Source organism: Orycteropus afer, unplaced genomic scaffold (genome assembly GCF_000298275.1).
Source record: "Orycteropus afer afer isolate SDZICR_OR568_19922 unplaced genomic scaffold, OryAfe1.0 scaffold00018, whole genome shotgun sequence".
NCBI classification, from domain to species: Eukaryota; Metazoa; Chordata; class Mammalia; order Tubulidentata; family Orycteropodidae; genus Orycteropus; species Orycteropus afer.
The window spans coordinates 7,886,600-7,906,696 of NW_006921605.1; the positions used below are offsets into that span (position 1 = coordinate 7,886,600).

Consider the following 20,097-nt stretch of genomic DNA (forward strand, 5'->3'; position numbering starts at 1 on the left):
GTTAGAATCAACCTGATGGCAGTGGGTTTAGTGACAAATTTATTTATACATCTTCTTCAGAGAAATATCTATTCAAGTCCTTTGTTCATTTTTTTAACCCCATTTTTAAATTGGATTATTTGTCTTTTTGTTGTTGGTTGTGCCAAACTCACTACCATCAAGTCAATTGTGACTCATAGTGACCCCTCCTTGGATTTCTGAGGCAGTATCACTATGGAAGTAGATTGTCCAGTCTTCCTTCTGAGGAGTGGCTGGTGGCTTTGAACCACTAGCCTTCTGGTTGGCAGTCAAATGCCTTAGTTCCATAGATTAGATTTTATTATTGACATTTTACAGAGGCTACAGGTCTTGCTCAAGGACATGCAGGTGTAAGTGAAGGAGTCACAGGAGGATCTAGCCTCCTGCTTCCCAGTCTAGTGCATTCTCCTCTTAACCTTGACATTCAAGATGGTAGCAACGTTTTTTGGCTCATTGCTGGATTGAAAAATACACATTTCAGGGAAAACAATTATAAGACCAAGTAAACTACTCATACAACTTCTCCCATACATTTTTGTGTTCATCTAAAAAATATCAAGATCCAAAGGAAAACTCATACTAGTTAATCAAACACGTTGCCATAGAAAAATTTCCAATGTCTACCAAACTGTGTCCCTAGAATCTTCCAGCAGGAAAATCAGCAACTGTCCTTCATTTCCTAGCACTCTCTCAAGGAAGGTCCTGATGTGCCCAGAAGAAAGCAAGAAAGTAAAAGCTCCAAAAAGGACATCAATGACCAAAAAGGAAGGGCATTCTTGGGACTTCAAACATGAAACAGGGTTTCCTATGGTGGACACTGGAGTTAAATAACTGAAAGATCTCAGGGAATATGGTGCACATTAGGAGTTGGATTTACTGTTCTCTGTGGCTCTTTGTGCAAGCTGAGGGCACTTATCACAAGGAATGGGAGTGTGTGAGTTTTAATTCCATGTGGATCTAAAAGAAGTTGGGTCCATGTAAGTTTGTGGAGTCCCTGTTTTGTGCCCAGCCCCGAGCTGAGTGTAGTGGGCACTATATAGGAAGGAAGTCCACAACCTGAGGACCCTCTAGTTGAGTTGAGGACACTTGCTCAATACTAGAAACCATTTAGGAACTCTGGGGTCATGGTGCCATTGTGGGGTTCAGGCCTAGAGCTGGAAGGCTCATGGGTTCAGGGAAGTTTCCCGGGACACAGCCTCACCGAGGGTATATTGGGCCAGAGAAGGGTATTTATCCTTGCTCCTCCCCACAGGGCTCATCATGACCACAAGGAAGTGAGAGAGGAGTTTCCGGTCATGACCAGAAGGAAACCACACCATTTGGCCCTGTTGTTCTGGAGGGTGGTGAGAGGGTGAGCAGTGCAGGTCTGTGAGTATGGTGAGTAATGGAGGTGTGTGTGGGGGTATCTTAACCAGAAATAGCTATGGATCGTTGATTTAACTGGATAGGATGGTTCCCAGTGGATGTCTGTCACTGCGGGCCACTCAGCTCCCTCAGAATCCTCCATTTCTGGCCAGTTCTAGGAGAAGAACTCTGAACACAGAAGCTGCACTTCTTAGGGACTCTGGCCTCTCCTCCTGAGGAGGACTGGTGTCCAGCTAGGACTGGGGCTATTTCAAGTGACACCTGTCTTTGAGAAATGACCCAGAGGGACTGGGCCGTGTGGCTGCATCCAGCTCTGCTGCTTCTCTGGCTGCCAGGTGAGGGAACATCCCGGACTGAAACTCTGTCCTGGGAGATGGGAGGCAGGGAAGGTGTGTGAGGGGATAGAGGCAGGGCAGGTGCCAGGTGAGGCATCTGAGTGTGGACTCTGACAGGGCTCATCCACCACTGGGATGGAAGGATGAGGGCCTGTCTGTCCTTCTACACCCCTGACCTTGGATAGGCCTCATGGGGAGTGGAGCATGGGGGTGAGTGTGAAGGAAGGAATTGTGGGAAGTTCTTACAGGAATCATCATGAGAAGAAGGAAGGTGAGAGGCAGGTCATCCTCTGAGTGGGTGGGAGAGTGTCCACAGCTAAGGGCACCTGAGGGGCATGTATTTTGGGAGAGACAGCATCCTCCTGGTTCTCCTTTGCTGGCTGTGGAAGAAGCACAGAGACCGTGGAGGATCAGGCTGTGGTCTCAGGGACATGGAGGTGTTGCTGGGGCATCATGGGGGCTGACTGGAGCCTGAGCAGGAAGGAACTCTGGTGACAGCCCCTATGTGGGCCTGAGAGCCAGGGGTCAGTTGTCTCCAAGTAGGAGAGATGGGGATGGAGGGGAGGGAATACTGGTAGGAAGGAAGGGGAGAGAAGAGAAATCGTGGGAAGAAAAGTGAAACTGTGCGGAGAGAAGGGAAACTGTGGAGAGAGAAGGGAGGAGCCTTTCTTTGGGGTAACTCACAGGTTTTGTCAGAAGAGACTGAAACTTTCCCTTGAGTGGAGAGTAGCTAAACCAAATGGAAGAAAAGACAAGGTAAAAAAAGCTAAACAGAAGATTTAAAAGAGCAGCTTGAGCAGACAAAGTCAATTATTATAATGAAATGTGCAGAGACATGGAGTTGGAAAACCAAAAGGGAAGAACACGTTTGGCATTTCTCAAGCTGAAAGAACTGAAGAGGAAATTTAAGCCTCGAGTTGCAATATTGAAAGATTCTATGAGCAATATAGTGAATGATGCAGGAAACATCAAAAGAAGGTGGAAGGACTGTCATCCACTTGGAAGGGATGTAGGAGATCCTGCATAGAGAGGGAGAACAATGTGGAACAAAACTCAAAATCATTTGGAGGCAAAAAAAAAAAAAAAGAAGAAGAAGAAGAAGAAGGTGGGGACCAGGTTTGCTGGTCCAATAGAGCCTGGTGGAACCACTGAGACTATGGCCCCTAGCTGCCCTTCAGGTCTGGAATTGAACCTACACCTGTGGTTTCCAGCCAAACAAAGTACAGGCAAGTGAGTTAAACATTTACCTCAAGTAGACACACACCCTGGAGAGAACAATCATGGGAGAAGGAAGGGCTGCTTATGCACAGGGAGACAGCTCAGGGCGCAGAAAAGTATGGAGGGATGGACACTGGGAAGAGGTAACTATGGGGAGGAAGTGGGAGGGGGGGAGCTGTTGTATTGTAAATTTTGGTCAATGACATGAGACAAAGTATATGTGCACTGCTGTATGAAAAGTGAATTTACTCTGTAAATCTTCACCCAAATCAAAATAAATTAAAAAAAAGAAGAAGGTGGAAGGAATACACAGAGTCACTGTACAACAAAGAATTGGTTGATGTTCATCCATTTCAGGAGGTGGCATATGATCAAGAACCAGTAGTACTGAAGGAAGAAGTCAAAGCTGCACTGAGGGAAGTGGTGAAAACAAGGCTCCAGGAATTGACGGGACACCCATTGAGATGTTTCAACAAACAGATGACACACTAGAGGTACTCACTCAGCTATGCCAAGAGATTTGGAAGACAGTTACCTGGCCAACTGACTGGAAGAGATCTTTATTTGTACCCATTCCAAAGAAAGGTGATCCCACAGAATGTGGAAATTATTGAACAATATCATTGATATAGCACGCAAGTAAAATCTTACTGAAGATAATTAAAAAACGGTTACAGCGGTATATTGACAGAGAACTTCCAGAAATGCAAGCTGGATTCAGAAGAGGACATGGAATGAGGGATATCATTGCTGGTGTCAGATGGATCTTGGCTCAAAGCAAAGAATACCAGAAAGATAAACTTATGTTTTATTGACTATGCAAAGGCGTTGGATTGTGTGGATCACAACAAATTATGGATAACATGGGAATTCCAGAACACTTAATTGTGCTCCTGAGGAACTTGTACATAGACCAGGAGGCTGTTGTTCAAACAGAACAAGGAGACACCACATAGTTTAAAATCAAGAAGGGAGTGTGTCAGGGTTGTATCCTTTCACCATATTTATTCAATCTCTGTGCTGAGTGAATAATCTGAGAAGCTGGACTATATGAAGAAGAACGTGGCATCAGGGTTGGAGGAAGACTCATTAACCACCTGCATTATGCAGACAACACAACTTTGCTCACTAAAAGTGAGGATGACTTGAAACACTAACTGATGAAGATCGAAGACTACAGTCTGCAGTATGCATTACACATCAATATAAAGAGAACAAAAATCCTCACAATGGGTCCAAGGGGCAGCATCATGATAAATGGAGAAAAGACTGAAGTTGTCAAAGACTTCATATTACTTAGTTTCTACAGTCAACATCAATGGAAGCAGCAGTGAGGATATCAGACGTCATATAGCATTGGGCAAATCTGCTGCAAAGGACCTCTTTCAAGTCCTGAAGAGCAAAGATGTCTCCTTGAAGACTAAGGTGCACTTGACACAAGCCATGATATTTTTAGTCACCTTGTATGCATGTGAGAACTGGACAATGAAAAAGGAAGACCAAAGACAAGTCGATGCTTTTGAGTTGTGGTGTTGGTGAAGAATGCTGAAAGTACCATGGACTGCTAAAAGAACTAACAAATCTGTCCTGGAAGAAGTGGGGCCGGAATGCTCCTTGGAAGTGAGAATGGCCAGACTTTGTCTCACCTACTTTGGTCATGGTGTAAGAAGGGACCATTCCCTGGAGAAGGATATCATGCTTGGCAAAGTGGAGGGTCAGCAAAAAGGGGAAGGCCTTCAACCAGATGGATTGATACAGTGGCTGCTACGATAGGCTCAGCTATAGCAAAAATCATGGGGCTGGCACAGGAGTGGGCAGTGTTTCGTTCTGCTGTACATGAGGTCACTATGAGTCAAGATGATTTGACGGCACCTGGCAACAACAACAGCACAGGGTTGACCCTTCCTTTCAGAGATTGGGTTTCTGTGCCCTCTGTGATGACTGTGTTCCTCACACAGGCCCTGCACATTTCTTGTTAGTTTGTTCCTGGGATATTTAAACATTTTTGGCTGTTTTTGTTATACATTGGATGTTTTTTCTGTTGTATCTGCTCACTGGTCATCTAGAGGAAATCTACTGATTTTGTGTGGAAGCCAGTCATCGTCCTGCATCGTTTCCATTGCTTCTCTTGGGCTCACATGCTCTGCATCCCCTGAGAGTCGGCTGTTCCTCTATGATGTTTATTGCTTGTATTTCTTCTTTTTGCTGAGAAAGATGTCTCCCAGAATGACGTCAGTGACTGTGGTGGTAGTGCTTATCCTTGCTTTGTCCCTGACTCAGGGGATGTGCCCAGTGTCCCCAGTAAGTCTGAAGAAGGTGTCCATTTACATCCGTTTATGAAGGGTTTTTAAAACAGCAGCAGCCGGTGTTGGAGGCCTTCACAGTGTCTAGGGAGAAGGTTTATTTTTCCCTCATGTGACATCCTTCTTGTCTCTAAAGTATGTCTTACAGATGAGAGAACCTTTTGGGGGTCCTGGTGATGTTCTTGCCCCCAACATTTCAGTTACAGGTGTCCTCAAATGGGGGGCTTGTTTTTGTTTCTTCTTAGGCTAGAAAAGTGAATCAGGAGAAGAAAAGAGAGACCAACCAAAGAGGAGGCAGACACTGGACACAACACAGGAGCCAGCAGCTGTGGGCAGGGCCATTGGGTGACCCAGATTAGGCAAGGAAAGATGACCATTTGCAGCCCAGAACCGGCAGGGAATAGAGTTCAGACGAAGCGAAAAGGAATGGGTTCTTGGGTGGAGGTGGACTAGGGACTGACATTGATTTATTAAACACTTAATGGATGTCAGTTTTAATAATTTGTGTTTTTCTAGAAGACGACCCATGCATCCAGGTCTGCAAATGTGTTGGTAAAGATTCCTGCACAGGACTGACTTAATTGTTTTGATATTCTTTGTGGTTGTGTTTTTTTCCCCCTAATTTTATGTGTATGTGTTTTCTTTCTTTCTTCTTCTTTGGGTTAACCAGAGCGTTAGTAATTTTTATTAAACTGCATCATGTGACATTCCTGATTTTTTTGGTTAAAAAACAATTGAACCTCAGCAATTTCATGTGGTTCAACCTAAGATTATTGGGCAACAATTTTACATCTATTTTCTCATTTAATACCCCAAATACCATGTGAGGTGAACAAAATTTTCATCACTTTGCAGATGAGGCATCTGAAGCCCAGAGAGGCTAAGCAACTTGCCCCTAAACACACAGCAGAGAAATGAAGCTGAAGTGAGAGTGCACCTTTGAACTTTCCCTTAGCTATCACTATGTAGACTTTCTGTAAATATCACATTACCACAGGGCTTGAAAGGCCTTCTCTGCACCCCTGTGCTGAGCATTTGGGCATCCAGGCCAGGAGAGGAAGTTTAGATGGGCCTGGGTCCCAGGACAGGGATGGATGGGAGCCTGTGGGCAGCTTTGGGCAGCCGTGCGAGGAGAGTATGGAGGCTCAGTGAGTTGGGGGAAGGGCCCAAGGCTCTTGGGATCTGTGGTGCAGTGAATGACTTGGTATGAGTCTTCTAGCCAGTGTTTGTGATTCCCACCAGATTACTGGGTGGGACCACACCAATAAGGTGAATGGAACTCTAATATGAGGATTGGTTAATTTGCTGTGCTGCTGGGCTTAAAATGAGCCTTCTTAGAGGCAGAAAGGGAAATCTCACTGCCATCAAGAGAGAATAGCTGGAAGTGGAAGGGAGTAGAGTGCATCTTTAGACCCAGGATCCCTGTGCTTTACCTCCTCGGCAGTGACTTCCAGCAGAGATGTCCAGCAGAGAGATGGCGGCAGTGGAACCAAGAGGCATGAGACAGAGCTGCAGGCTTGCCGGCCCACTGAGCAAGAAACCTGAGTGCCTTTAGGCAGAAGGCTTGCTGGCAAAGTGGAATACACCTAGGGGCACCTAAAAGAGCTTTGTAACACTTGTCCCCAAGCACAGCAGAGGCCAGACAAAGAGGCCAAGGGCCAGAGAGGCGTGCCTGAGGGCATAGCAGAGGGGAGACTATCCTGATTGAAGAATTGTCTCCTGAGTGCACTCCTGAAGTGAATTGTAACTTGTTACTTCCCTAATAAATTCTGTAATCGTGAGTATTGTCTGTGAGTTCTGTGTGGCCATTGCAACAAATTATCGAACTCAGCAAAGAAGTACTGAGTGCCATGGGAGAGATGGTTGATGTCAGAATTGGTAAAAAGGATGGAGGGTGGTGTGGCATGTCGGGCCATAGGAATAAGCCTTGGGCTGTTGATGGTGACTCAGTTCCCCCTTGTGAAGTTAGGGGAGGTCAGAGGAGGATGCTGCTCTATGTCCTTTTTGCAGGACCCAAGCCCTGTGAGGCAAGAACCTAATGGTGAAGTAGTTATTGAGGGTGTACTATGCGCCAGGTACTTCTAGGCACTGATGATGTAACGAGGACAAGGCCCTGCCTTCCTGGAGCTGATACTCAAGTGGTGCCAAAGTCTCCAAGTGAAGGGACTGAAGGACCTGGGAAAGCTAGTAAAATGCCAGAGTTCAGACTCTCAGGGAAGAGAGTGAGCACATGCGGACCTGATCACAGACCATGAGGGCAGTGGGGGCACCTGGCCCTCGGCTCAGGGCAGGGCCAGTGTCCTCAACCCGGGTGGCCACAGCAGCTTCACACATCACCTGACTCTGTGAACTTCGTATCTGCGAGCTACTGGGGAGAATAGCAGACACAAATCTAGGAAGGAAAAAATGAGCTTTCTTGAAAATCCCGTCTCCAAGCAGTGGGCAAACTAAAGTAAGCACTAAACTAATGTAAGCATGAGATGAGGACTGCCACCGTGAGCTCAGGCGAGTGTGAGTCGATTTTGGTCCGCGTTCCAGCTCTGCTGCTCTTTGGCTGTGCTGTCCTGCAGGGCCCAGGGGACCTCTCCGGCTGCATCTTTACCCGTGTGAGAAGTGAGACAACCTCCAGGGCTCTACAGCTTTGGAAACTGACAAGTTCGTTTAAACTTTTTGTGCCTAGGAATCATTTTTGATGCACAATTTTATCAGGTGTGTCCAGCACTTTTGTTATGACTTGTTAACCCTGGTTGGTATTCCCTTGCTGGGGCCAGATTGCTGTGTGAGCTGTGAGATGCTAGGGGTTGTTGTCAGACCTGGGGGTGCCTTTCTGGTGAGAGCAGGTGCTTAGAGGAGGGGGTTCTTATAGTTCTGGGGAATTTGGACATGGAAGGCCTGTGGTCAGTGAGGAAGATCCAAGGGCAGCAGAAAAGGGGATGGGATCTAAAGGAAGGGGTTACTGGGGTCAAAACTTGGTGTTGGCAGGGTGCCAGGTAAGGGCATTCAAAGTGTGAAGGGGGGAGAAGTTTCATGAGAACTGACCCCTGGGGCACCACTGACCCTGACCTGCCTGGGTGAGGAGTTGGGACCCTACCTGTGTTTTCCAGGCTGTGTGACACTGAGTGGCCCCAGGATTGTGACAGGCTCTGAGGGGGGATCTTTGAGCGTGCAGTGTCAGTATGAGGAGAAATTAAAGAAGAACAGCAAATACTGGTGCAGAGAACCACAAATTAGACACTGTGACAAGATTGTGGAGACCAGAGGGTCAGACAGAGAGAAGAGGAGCGGACGAGTGTCCATCAAGGACCATCACGCCCAGCTCACCTTCACGGTGATGATGTGGAACCTTACAGTGGAGGACGAAGGTGCATACTGGTGTGGGATCGATACAAACTTGTTTGAAGATGATCTTATGTGGGATCCTGTCTTCCAGGTGATGGTGTCTGTGTTCCCAGGTGAGCCCCTCCCCCTCCCCCCCACCAGCACCAGGGCTGCCTGAACAAGCTCAAGTCAGAAGAGCTGGGGCAGGTCTCAGGTCAGAGATGTGGGGAAAACTATGCATGCATGTGCGTGTGTGGGCATCTATGCTTGTGTGTGTATGCATGTGCATGTGTGCACATGTGTGTGTGCGAAAGGGAGAGCCCCAAAGCAATCTGCCTTGCCCTGGCTTTGTAGTCATCAGTGGTTTGAGAGACACTGAGGCAGGTGGGGTGGGTGAGTGAGGAAGATATGAGTTTGAGCCCCCAGGACAGTAGGGTCCTTGCCCCTTCTGCCCCCACTGGAGCTGTGTGGCATGGGCCCACTCTGAAGGGCTCCCCATTGTCCTTTAGCCTAAGGGGCAGCAGATCTCTGAGACATCCACTCTCAGGGACCAGGGGTCACACACGGACCAGCTGCCCAGGCTTCCCAGTGCCGGCAGGGACAGGGTGACGGCCCAGCCCCAGCCAAACCCCACGTCCTGATCGCTCTCTGATCCTCTAGCCCAGGGGAGCTCTGGTAGCATAGTGCCTAAGGCACTTGACTGCTAACCAGAAGGCTGGCGGTTCAAACGCACCAGCCACTCCTTGGAAGGAAGATGGGACAATCTACTTCCATAGTGATACTGCCTCGGAAACCCAAGGAGGGGTCGCTATGAGTGGGGTCCAACTTGACGGCACATAACAACAACAACAACCTCTAGCCCAGACCCCATCTTCCCCCAGACTCTATATCACCTGCCTCAGGCCACCTGCTTTAGCCTCGACTTTGTGGGATGGCCAAACTACTACACAAACTGTCCCTGTGAAGGGCCCAGCCACAGGCCAAGTATGAGTCCTGGTGCAGCCACAGTGAACATGGAGAAAGCTCAGCGGTCCCCTGGCCACCTGTGGGGCTCTCTCTGCTTCATGGGGTCCCCTTCCCCAGCTCCTCCCTGCCCTCTGCTCCCCTGAGGTCCCCGACAGTCCCCCACAGCAGTGTAGTGTTTGTCCACGAGGAAGTCCATTCCACATCCCGTTCATTGAGGGTCAATTCTCTATCATGTGCTGATGTGTTCAGGGGTCTGAAACATGGTTCTGTGTTGGAGAAGAGCAGAGAGCCAGGGAGCAGGACCATTGTAGTGCAAAGAGTGTCCTCAGACAGGCAGACACCCAAAGGACCATGATCTCCTACAGCAGGGGCCTCAGGCCTCAGGGGACAATTCGTTGCCACGGGGTCAGGGAGGGTTCTGGGGTCCTGATGTCTCTGCTCAGTCTTGATGCAGGAGGGGAGGTGAGGCTGAGAACAGAGCCTGCACAGGAGACTGTCAGCCCCCAGAAACTCAGAGTGTGTGAAGGATGGTTGAGAGACCAGTAGAGGGGCAGGCAGGGCAGATGCAGGGCTCAGTGAGGAGTTTAACTCTCGACAGGGCAGATGTGCAGTGTGGACACACGTCTGTGGCCACTGCGTGGCTGTGCTTGGAGGGGACAAGGCTGGGGTGGGAGACACGTTAGAGGCAGTCGGCCCGCCCTGTGTCAGCAGGAGGGAGTCAGGGCTGTTGAGCTTCCTGTGTGCTGCTTGGAAACACTACCTGGGCCCAGGGGATCCTGGGGGAACTTTGGCCCCAGTTTCCTCTGTCCTGTCCCTTTCCTAAGTGAGCATCCAGTGTGAAATCCAGCCAGAAATGTGCTGGCAAGAGGCGGGGAGGGTCAGAGGAGAGGCCCTGGGTCTGATCTGTGTTTTTGCACCAGCACCAACATCAAACACACCTACAGGTATGACATTCACCATGACTTCCTTGACCTCCTTGACCTCCACAACCATAACTGAAGCTCCACCCATGTTGTCCACTGCACTGGTCACAGAGAGTGTCACCCACAGCATGAGCAGCCAGGAGAACTCCAACCAGAGCCAGGGCCCAGGGTAAGGCACCTCAGTCCTCGTGACCTGGAGGTGGGTCTTCTCGGCCTGGGCCACTTCCTCTTCCTGTGGTCCAGATGTGGCCCAGTTGAGGGTAGGACTCACACCCCTGTGGCTGGAACATCTTGACTCCGTCTGCCCCAGTCCAGGCTGGACACCCCGTCTGCATATCCCAGCTTGCGTAGCTTAGGCCACGCTGGACCTACCCTGGGCTTTGAGAGAGCTCTGAGGCCAGGAGAAGCTGCATTTAGTGAGACCAGTTGCTAGCCTACCAGGCCCACCCTGGGGGTCTTACAGAAATGTTCCCCTTTGCTCCTCACTGTCACCTGCACTGTTATCTTCATTTTACAGATGAGGAAACTGAGGCTCAGAGAGGTTAAGCAATTTTCCCAGGTGCACAGCCACAAGAGGCAGGACTGGGCTTCCGACTCAGGTTACGTGACTCCAAGGTCTTGGGCTCTTCCCTCCAAGCTGTGGTTGTTGTTGTAGCCGTGGCACCCCCATGTGTGCAGATACTGCTCCGTGGGGTTTTCATGGCTGTTCCCTTTCAGAGGCAGATCACAGGCCTGTGTTCTGAGGTGCCTTTGGGTGGGTTCACGCCCCAGTGTCCCAGCTACTACTTGAGCACTTAGGTGTTTGCTCCACTCAGGGACTTCCCTCTAAACCAGTGGCCCTTTTCTGGGGTCGCCAGCCCCATGGATAATCTGCACAAATCTATAGGGAGACAGCTCAGGGGGCAGGAGTGCGTAAGAAGGACACAGAGAAGAGGTAGCTACAGGGAGGAAGTGGGAAGAAAACTGTTCCATTGTGGGGAATTGCAGTCAATGTCATGAAACAAAAGGTGTGCAACCTGCTGTGTGGAAAATGAATTTGCTCTGTAAAATTTCACCCAAATCACAATTTAAAAAAGAAAAAATCTATAGACTCTTCCCTCTAAAAATGCCTGCAGTCAAAACGCATTTCTGGGACCCACAGATGCCCAGAGACCTTCCGTAGGCTTCCTGCCCACGGCCAGGGGGTTGAATCTTCATAACAAACAAGGAAATTCAGGCCCCAAACACACCACTTCCAGAAATTGATCCACACACAAGGAAAACTAGGTGTTATTGGGCCTGAAGACAGTGCAATTTAGGGGGCCATCTTTCATAAAAATATTAGATAATAATGAATTCAAAGTTAAGTATGAAAGAAAGGGCCCACACAATGAGGACCTTTAAGCTTAAGCTTCATATAAAAAATCAAAGCTGTTACCACCGAGTGGACTCTCTCTCATGGACACCACATGTCTTGGAGGTGAGTGCTGCATTGTGTTTTCCTGGCTGTGGTCTGTGTGGGAGCAGGTTGACAGCCCTTTCTTCCATGGCACTGCAGGGTGGACTCGAGCTGCCGACCTCTAGGTTAGCGGCTGATTGCTACCTGTGCCATCCAGCTTCCCAGGAATGGCTGGTGCTCGTCCAAGTGGAAAATGATGGCAGGAAAGGTTTACTCACCGCACAGTGTTTATAGTCACAAAAGGTAGGGAAATGGCTAAGAAGGGATCGTGAAATGAGTTATGGTGGATCCGTGAAGCGAAATAGCACGCGGGTGTGGAAGACAGCAAGGTGCTTCTGTAAGCCCACGGATGTGGGAGGTTGCTGAGAGGCACTGATAGAAAGTCAGACCAGAATACAGGGAGTCCCTCTCATATGGAATGCAGTACCACGTTTTTGTCTAGTGCTCATTATCAATGCCTTTTATTATCGTATCTTTATAAAACCAATCTTAATTTGCCTTTGGTGATTGGGAGCATGGAAACTTACAGGGATCTCTCAGTAGATACGTATTACTAACAGTGAGATGTACAAAAACAAAGACAGTCTTAGTGCAGTTTGTCATAGCCTGAATGTGTCACAAGTCGGGGACTACCTCTAGTATGTATAGTATGTCTGCTTTTGTGTGGAAAAAGGAAGAAGGTAAAGTATTTATATTTGCTATATGCCTAAGGCACTTGACTGCTAACCAGAAGGCTGGTGGTTCAAACCCATCAGCCACTCCTTGGAAGGAAGATGGGGCAATCTACTTCCGTAGTGATACTGCCTCAGAAACCCAAGGAGGGGTCACTATGAGTTGGGGCCGACTCGATGGCACATAACAACAACAACAACAACAATATATAAAAAATCAAGAGCTCTAGTGGTGTAGTGCCTAAGACATTTGACTGCTAACTAGAAGGTTGGAAGTTCAAACTCAGAGGAAGGAAGACTGGGCAATCTATTTCCATAAAGATTTACTGCCTCAGAAACCCAAAGTGGGTGGCTGTGAGTCAAAAGTGACTTGATGGCAGTGAGTTTGGTTTGGGTTTTAGAGGTGCACAGGAGCCCCGGTGGCATAGTGCCTAAGGAATTTGACTGCTAACTAGAAGATTGATGGTTCAAACCCACCAGCCACTCCTCAGAAGGAAGGTTGAGCAATCTACTTCCACAAAGATTTACCATCTCGGAAACCCCAAGGAGGTCGCTATGAGTCACATTTGACTCAATGACACTGAGTCATGACTGAAGTTTTTTTTCTTACTATTTTTTTTAGGTGCAGGGCCTCTCCAGGCATTAGGATACAGTGGCAAAGATGTGGACTGTGCCTGGACTCCTGGGTCTCCTCTGTCATCCCCATGGCCCTTCATTATGTCCCCAGCCCAAAGTTAAGGGTTGGGAACAGCAGTCTCATGGGTGAGGCTGGTCTGTCTTTGGGCTCTCCCAGGGTTGGCCCTGATGTGCATCATTATGTCCCCAGGATCTGGGCTCCTGGGCAGAGGGAAGGGGAGGTTCCAAGGCCTCCTTCTGAGGAGGCCGTTCACTGTCTGTTACCATGTCCTGCACAGGTCCCTGCTCAGCAGTGTCCACTTCCTGCTCCTGGTCTTCCTGAAGGTGCCCGTGTTCTTGAGCATGCTCGGGGCTGTCCTCTGGGTGAACAGGCCTCAGAGGTCCCTGGCGGGCCGGGGAGTCCAGCTGTGAGAACCAGCAGCCCTCGTGCCAAGATGCTCTGTCCATGGATCCAGCCCCTCAGGCAGAATCCAAATGAGCTCAGCAACCAATCCTCTGTCACCGCCCAGGTTTCCTGTGTTTTAAAAACTTTTTTCATGCAACATATTATAAATATTAAGTAACATGTCTAATAAAAATATACACCTTTAACAAATGTTCTTTAACACTTGTTTGTCCACCTTACAGTTTAAGAAAGAGAATATCACCTGTACTTGGTTTTTTTTGTGCCTAGCCTGAGATAGAAGGAGGATTAGTGGTGTAGTGCATATGACATTTGGCTGCTAACCAGAAGGTCGGCAGTTCAAACACACCAGCCACTCTGCAGAAGGAAGATGGGGCAATCTACTTCCGTAAGGATTTACAGCCTTGCGACTGTGCCCCTAGCCTTCAGGTCTGGAACAGAACTCTTGTGGCTTTCAGCCAAACAACAGCCAGGCATATGGGGTGAACATTTACATCAGGTAGATCCACTCTTGGAGCGATCAATCATGGGAGAATGGAAGGGCAGTGTTTGTACAGGGAGATAATGGGGGCAGGGGGCGGGGGGGGCAGGAGTTCGTGGGAGGGAAGGACACAGAGAAGAGAGAACTATAAGGAGGAGGTGGGAAGAGAGCTGCTACATTGTGGGAAATTGCAGTCAATGTCATGAGGCAAAATGGGTATGGATGGTTGTATGGAAAATGAATTGGCTCTGTAAACTTTCGCCCAAATCACAATAAAAATTAAAAAAAAAAAAAAAAAAAAGAGTTACAACCTTAGAAACCCAATGGAGATCGCTGTGAGTCAGAATCTAGATGGCAGTGCGTTTGGTTTTTGGTTTGAGCCTGAGGTAGGAGTCATCCCGTTTTCTCCCTATGGGTAAGCATTGTCCACAGTTACTGACGGTTCCCTCCTTTCCCCATGATCTGCTTTGCGACTTCTGGCGGATACTGATTTCTGTGTTTCTGTGGATCTCTTTCTGAGGGTTCTATTCTCTTTCATTTGTCTATTTCCTTATTCCTGAGCCAATGCGACACTGTTTTGGTAACTTCAGCTTTACTAAAACATCTTGAAATCTGGTATGTTATGTCACCACATATTGTTGTTTTATATCAGGCACGTCTTTGCAAATATTAGCTCTTTCCTCTTCCATGTAACACTTAGAACGAGCCACGCACGTTTCTAAAAAAGAAAAAAAAAAAACTTTTTGAGATTTTTTTTTTTTAGTGTAACTATGTCAAACTCATCTTTTTGTCTTTTTTATTTACATTTTATATTTTTGTACATATTGTCAGAGGTCAGCCTGTTTTGTTGTTGTTCCCTCCTCATCTTTATAATCACTTTTCCTATGTATGAACACAATACGTGACTTGTTATTTCTGAGCTTCTTAAATATGTCATATGATTTTCTCCTCAAAGCTGTTCACATATTAAATTTAAATCTGGATAACTTTTTATTGCTATTTTAAGTGATATTTTTATTGTGTTTCAAGCTATTCTTGACATGTGTGTAGATACAGAATTGATCGTTGTAGCTCATCTTATGTATAGCATTCCTGGTAAAATCTTACTGTTTTTTTCATTTTGACATGCAATCAATTCATCTACAACTATTTAGTTATGCTTTTTCCTTTCTACTTCTCATCTTTTATTCCTTTTTCATGTTGCACTGTGAAGGCCAAGGCTACAACTCAGTTTCCAACAAAGTGGTGATTACCAGCATCCTTGTTCTCTTCCTGATTTTAAAGGGAAGACTTCCACCACTGATTGTAATGTGTGTGCAAAGTTGACTTATAGATACTCTTGTATATCTAGTTTATCATGGAAAGTAATGGATCTTTGATAGTGTTTTTTATGTATCTAGTGACATAATTATATGGCTTTGCCCTTTATAATGTTGATATGGTGAATGATATAAAATTTTAATGTTGTTATTGTTGTTGTTATGTACCATCAAGTCGGACCCGACTCATAGTGACCCCCTCCTTGGGTTTCCAAGGCAGTATCACTACTGAAATGAAATTGCATTCTGGAGTAAACCAAAACTGCTGATAAGATATTCTGTGTTTCATTTATTGCTGAATTCATATTGCTAATGTTTTGTTTAGAATTTTTGTAAATTCAAAAACAAACTCACTGCCATTGAGTTGATTCTGACTCATAGAGACCTCCATTGGGTTTCTGAGGTTGTAAATCTTTAAGGAAGTAGATCTCCCAATCTTCCTTCTGCAGAGCAGCTGGTGGGTTTGAACTGTTGACTTTTTGCTTAGCAGCCAAATGCCTTATCTGCTATGCCACCAGAGCTCCTTTTTGTAAGTACTTCATGAATGAATTTGCTTTATAATTTTCCTTTGACCTATATATTTGTTTGGCTTTGCATCAGAATTATTTCGACCTTATAAATAACTCAAGGAGCGTTCTCTTGCTTTTCTATTCTTGGAAAGATTTTCTTTAAAATTAGAAAATCTATTCCTTAAATTTTTGGTATAACCTTCTGTAAAATCATTGGTACCTGCTGTTTATTCCTTTTTGTGGGCAGTTTTAGTGGCTCTAAAACATTTCATTTTGTATCACTTCTTGAATGAGTTTTGTGATTAATACTTTGCTCATATGCTAATACCAACCAATGTATCCACAATACTGCATTGACATTAGCACCAAACACCAGGCTACAGATAAACACGTAAACATCTGAGATGATCAGACAGGAGTCAGTGAACAGAAGTATACTCTAGACCAAGGATAGATTCAGCTGAGGCTAATCTTGCACAGACACCTGCAGTCCTTACAGAAGCAATAGAAGACAGACACAGAGTAATCCCTCACAGACAACCAGACACTATGGGAGAGAGATCCAATAGATCTACCGTTTCAGGACTATAGTACTGGGGGCCACCAGACTCAATTGGCACAACAAAATACATAAAAGCCTTGCTCTACATCCTACATTGGTGAGTAGTGACTGGGGTCTTAAAAGCTTTCAAGTAGTTATCTAAGATGCAGCTAACGGTCTCCTAGTGTTAGAAGCAAAGAATGCAAAAAAAAAAGGGGGGGGCATTTGGAAGCAGATCCTGGGTAGAGCGGGAGGGAAAATGTGGAATAAAATCCGAAAACTCAATGATGACCAGAATTACTGGTCAGATGAAATCTGGTGAGACCCCCAATACTATGGTCCTGGAATACATTCTGCACCTGGAATAAAATGCACCCCCAGGGGCTGGCTCTCAGCCCAGTAGTTAACAAGATTTACATGCAGACCTCTCAACCCAGGATGACGCACCCACATACTCTGTGGTAATACATCCCTTAGAACAATAGACCACAGGACACCAGAGGACCAACATTCAAATTGAGGAAATGCAGGACACACAGGAGTGCATAAATATGAAGGGCACAGGGGGAGGGTTACAGGGTAAGGAGGGGAGGAGGGTGGGTTAGGGTTGGACATGGTGAATGGGGAATAAAAATAAATGTACACATAATGAACATAAAACAAGCTCTTAAAATAAAAAAAAAATTTTTAAAAAATACTTTGCTGATAATTTGTCCATTTGCTTGTTTTCAAATTTTTAACAAAAAATTATTTACATAAAAAAAAAGACCATGCTTATTGGTCTGATAGAGACTGGTGGAACCCCAGAGACTATATTACTCACACACTCTTCAAGCCTCAAAATGAACTCACCCCCATGGCTCAATTTCCAGCCAAACAATAGACAAACCTATAAGGTAAATAACAATACCAGGGAGCTATTCACTCACTAAAACAGTGAGAGGTCAAAAGGATAGCATTTGCCCAGGGATAAAGCTAAGAAGGCAGGAAAGGAAAGGAAAGAAGAATGAAGGAATTGGAAATGGGCAGAGCTTGAGAGGAGTGCTGGTACATTGTGAGGATTACAAGACATGTCACAAAACCAAATGTATATGAATTGTTGAATATAAAATCAATTTGCTCTGTAAATTTTCACCCAAATCGCATACACACAAACACTATGGAGCCGTTCTACTCAGCACACATGGGGTCGCCATGAGTTGGAATCACCTGGACAGCAACTAACAACAACAACAACGTTTAATCTAAAACATTATGAGCTGTGACATTATATTAAGCTGAGCAAATACAGTGACACTGGGTTATGAAGAAGATACATCAGGATTGGAGGAAGACTCATGAACAACTTGCGATATGCAGATGACACACTCTTGCTTGCTGAATGTGAAGAAGACTTAAAGCACTTACTGATGAAGATCAAAGACTTCAGCCTTCAGTTTGTTTCACACTTTAACATAAAGAAAGCAAAATTCTTCCCAACTGGACCAATCTGCAACATCATGACAAATGGAGAAAAGATTGAAGTGGTCAGAAATTTCTTTTTTCTTTAGATCCACAACCAATGTCCCTAGAAGCAGCAATTAAGAAATCAAACGACATAGTTCATTGGGCAAATCTGCTACAAAAGACCTCTTTAAAGTATTAAAAATGCAAAGATATAACTTTGAGGACCAAGGTGCACCTGACCCAAGCCATAGTATTTTCAATCGCCTCATGTGCACACAAAAGCTGGACAATGAATAAAGAAGACCAAAGAATTATTGCCTTTGAATTAGGGTATTGACAAAGAGTGTGAAATATACCGTGGACTGCCAGAACAACACAAAAATCTGACTTTCTAGAAGTACAGGCAAAATGCTCCTTAGAAGCAAGAGCATTTGCTTGAGTACTTTGTCTCTTGGTAATACATGCTACCAAGAAGGACTAGCCCCTGGAGAAGGATGTCATATTTAGTAAAGTAGAGGGTCAGCAAAAAAAAGGAAGACCCTCAACAAGATGTATTGACACAGTAGTGCAACAATGGGCTCAACATTGCAACCATTGTGAGGACGGCCCAGGATGTGGCCGTGTTTCATTGTGAGGTACACAGGGTTGCTGTGAGTGAGAAATGTCTTGACAGCACCTAACAACAACAAAAGAGCGGTGACGGTGGCACAACACGGTGCATGTAATTAATATCACTGAACAGTACACTTAAAAATGGGCAAAATGCAACTTGATAAACACAACTAACCCACTGAATGGTGTGCGTGTGAAGAAGGTTGATATGGCAAATGTGTTGTTACATATACATTTACCACAATTTAAAAAAATAGGGAAAAAGGGCAAAATGGCAAGCTTTTCGTTATGTATATCTTGCTGATTTTTTTGTTTTCTCTGTGCTATTAAGTCGATTCTGACTCATAGCAACTCTATAGGACAAAGTAGAACTATCCCATTGGGCTTCCTACACTGTCATCTTCTTCATGGGACTGGATCCCCAACTTATTCTCTGAATGAAGCCACTGGTGGCTTGAACCACCAACCTTTCAATTATCAGCTGAGCACTTAACCATTCCACCACCAGGGCTCATATATATGTATTTATATCTATATATACTTTTTCAAAAAATTATTTTATCTTTGTTGTTATAAAATACACCAATCCAACAACTTCTACCTATACAATTCTTTGACATTGATGCCATTCTTTGAGTGTTGTCACCCTTCTTATCACCCTTCTTTTCTGAGTTGTTCCTACTGCATTAGCATAAACTGACACCTGAGTTTCCTGTCTCATCTTTTGAGTTGGTATTGAAAATTAAAACAAGCCCATGACAGTCAAAATATGACCTTCAGTATATCCCAGCTGAACGTAGAAACCATCTGAAAATAGATTTGACACATTGAACACTGCTGACTGAAAACCAGGTGAGTTGTGGGATGACATCAAGAACTTCAAACATAAAGAAAGCAAAAGGTCATTAAAAAGACAGTGAAGAAGGAAAATACCAAAATGGATGTTAGAGGAGATTCTGAAACTTGCTCTTGAATGGAAAGTAGCTAAAGCTAATGGAAGAAATTGTAAAGTAAAAGATCTGAACAGAAAATTTCAAAAGGCAGCTCAAGAAGACAAAGTAAAGTATTATAATGAAATGTGCAAAGACCTGGAGTTAGAAAATCAAAAGGGAAGAACACATATGGTATTTCTTGAGCTGAAAGAACTGAAGAAAAAAAAAATTCAAGCCGTAAATTGCAATATTGAAGGATTCTCTGGGCAAAATATTGAAAGATGCAGGACGTATCTAAAGAAGATGGAAGCAATACCCTGAATCTGTACTAAAAAGAATTGGTCAATGTTCAACCACTTTAGGAGGTAGCATACGATCAAGAACGAATGGTATTGAAAGAAGTCCAAGCTGTCCTGAAGGAATTGGCAGAAAACAAGGCTGAGAGCAATTGATGGAATACCTATGAGTTGTTTCAACAAATGGGTGCAACACTAGAAGCATTCCCTAGTTTATGCCGAGAAATTTGGAAGATAGCTACCTAGCCAACCAGCTATAAGAAACACATATTTAGAACTAGATAGAGCCTGGCTACCATTATCAACCACTTGGAGGGGGATCTATGCAGGTGATCCTGGATAGAGAGGGAGAACAATGTGGAACAAA

General features: G+C 45.5%; 1 protein-coding gene across 1 annotated transcript; it reads left to right on the top strand.

The window, feature by feature from the left end:
- The first annotated feature begins 1,657 nt into the window (after positions 1–1,657).
- Positions 1,658–13,602, top strand: LOC103214078 (CMRF35-like molecule 6). Its single transcript, XM_007959880.1, has 4 exons — positions 1,658–1,718; positions 8,344–8,691; positions 10,525–10,615; positions 13,470–13,602. The coding sequence occupies exons 1-4, from the start codon at positions 1,658–1,660 to the stop codon at positions 13,600–13,602; spliced, it is 633 nt and encodes a 210-aa protein (XP_007958071.1).
- The last annotated feature ends 6,495 nt before the right edge of the window (positions 13,603–20,097 follow it).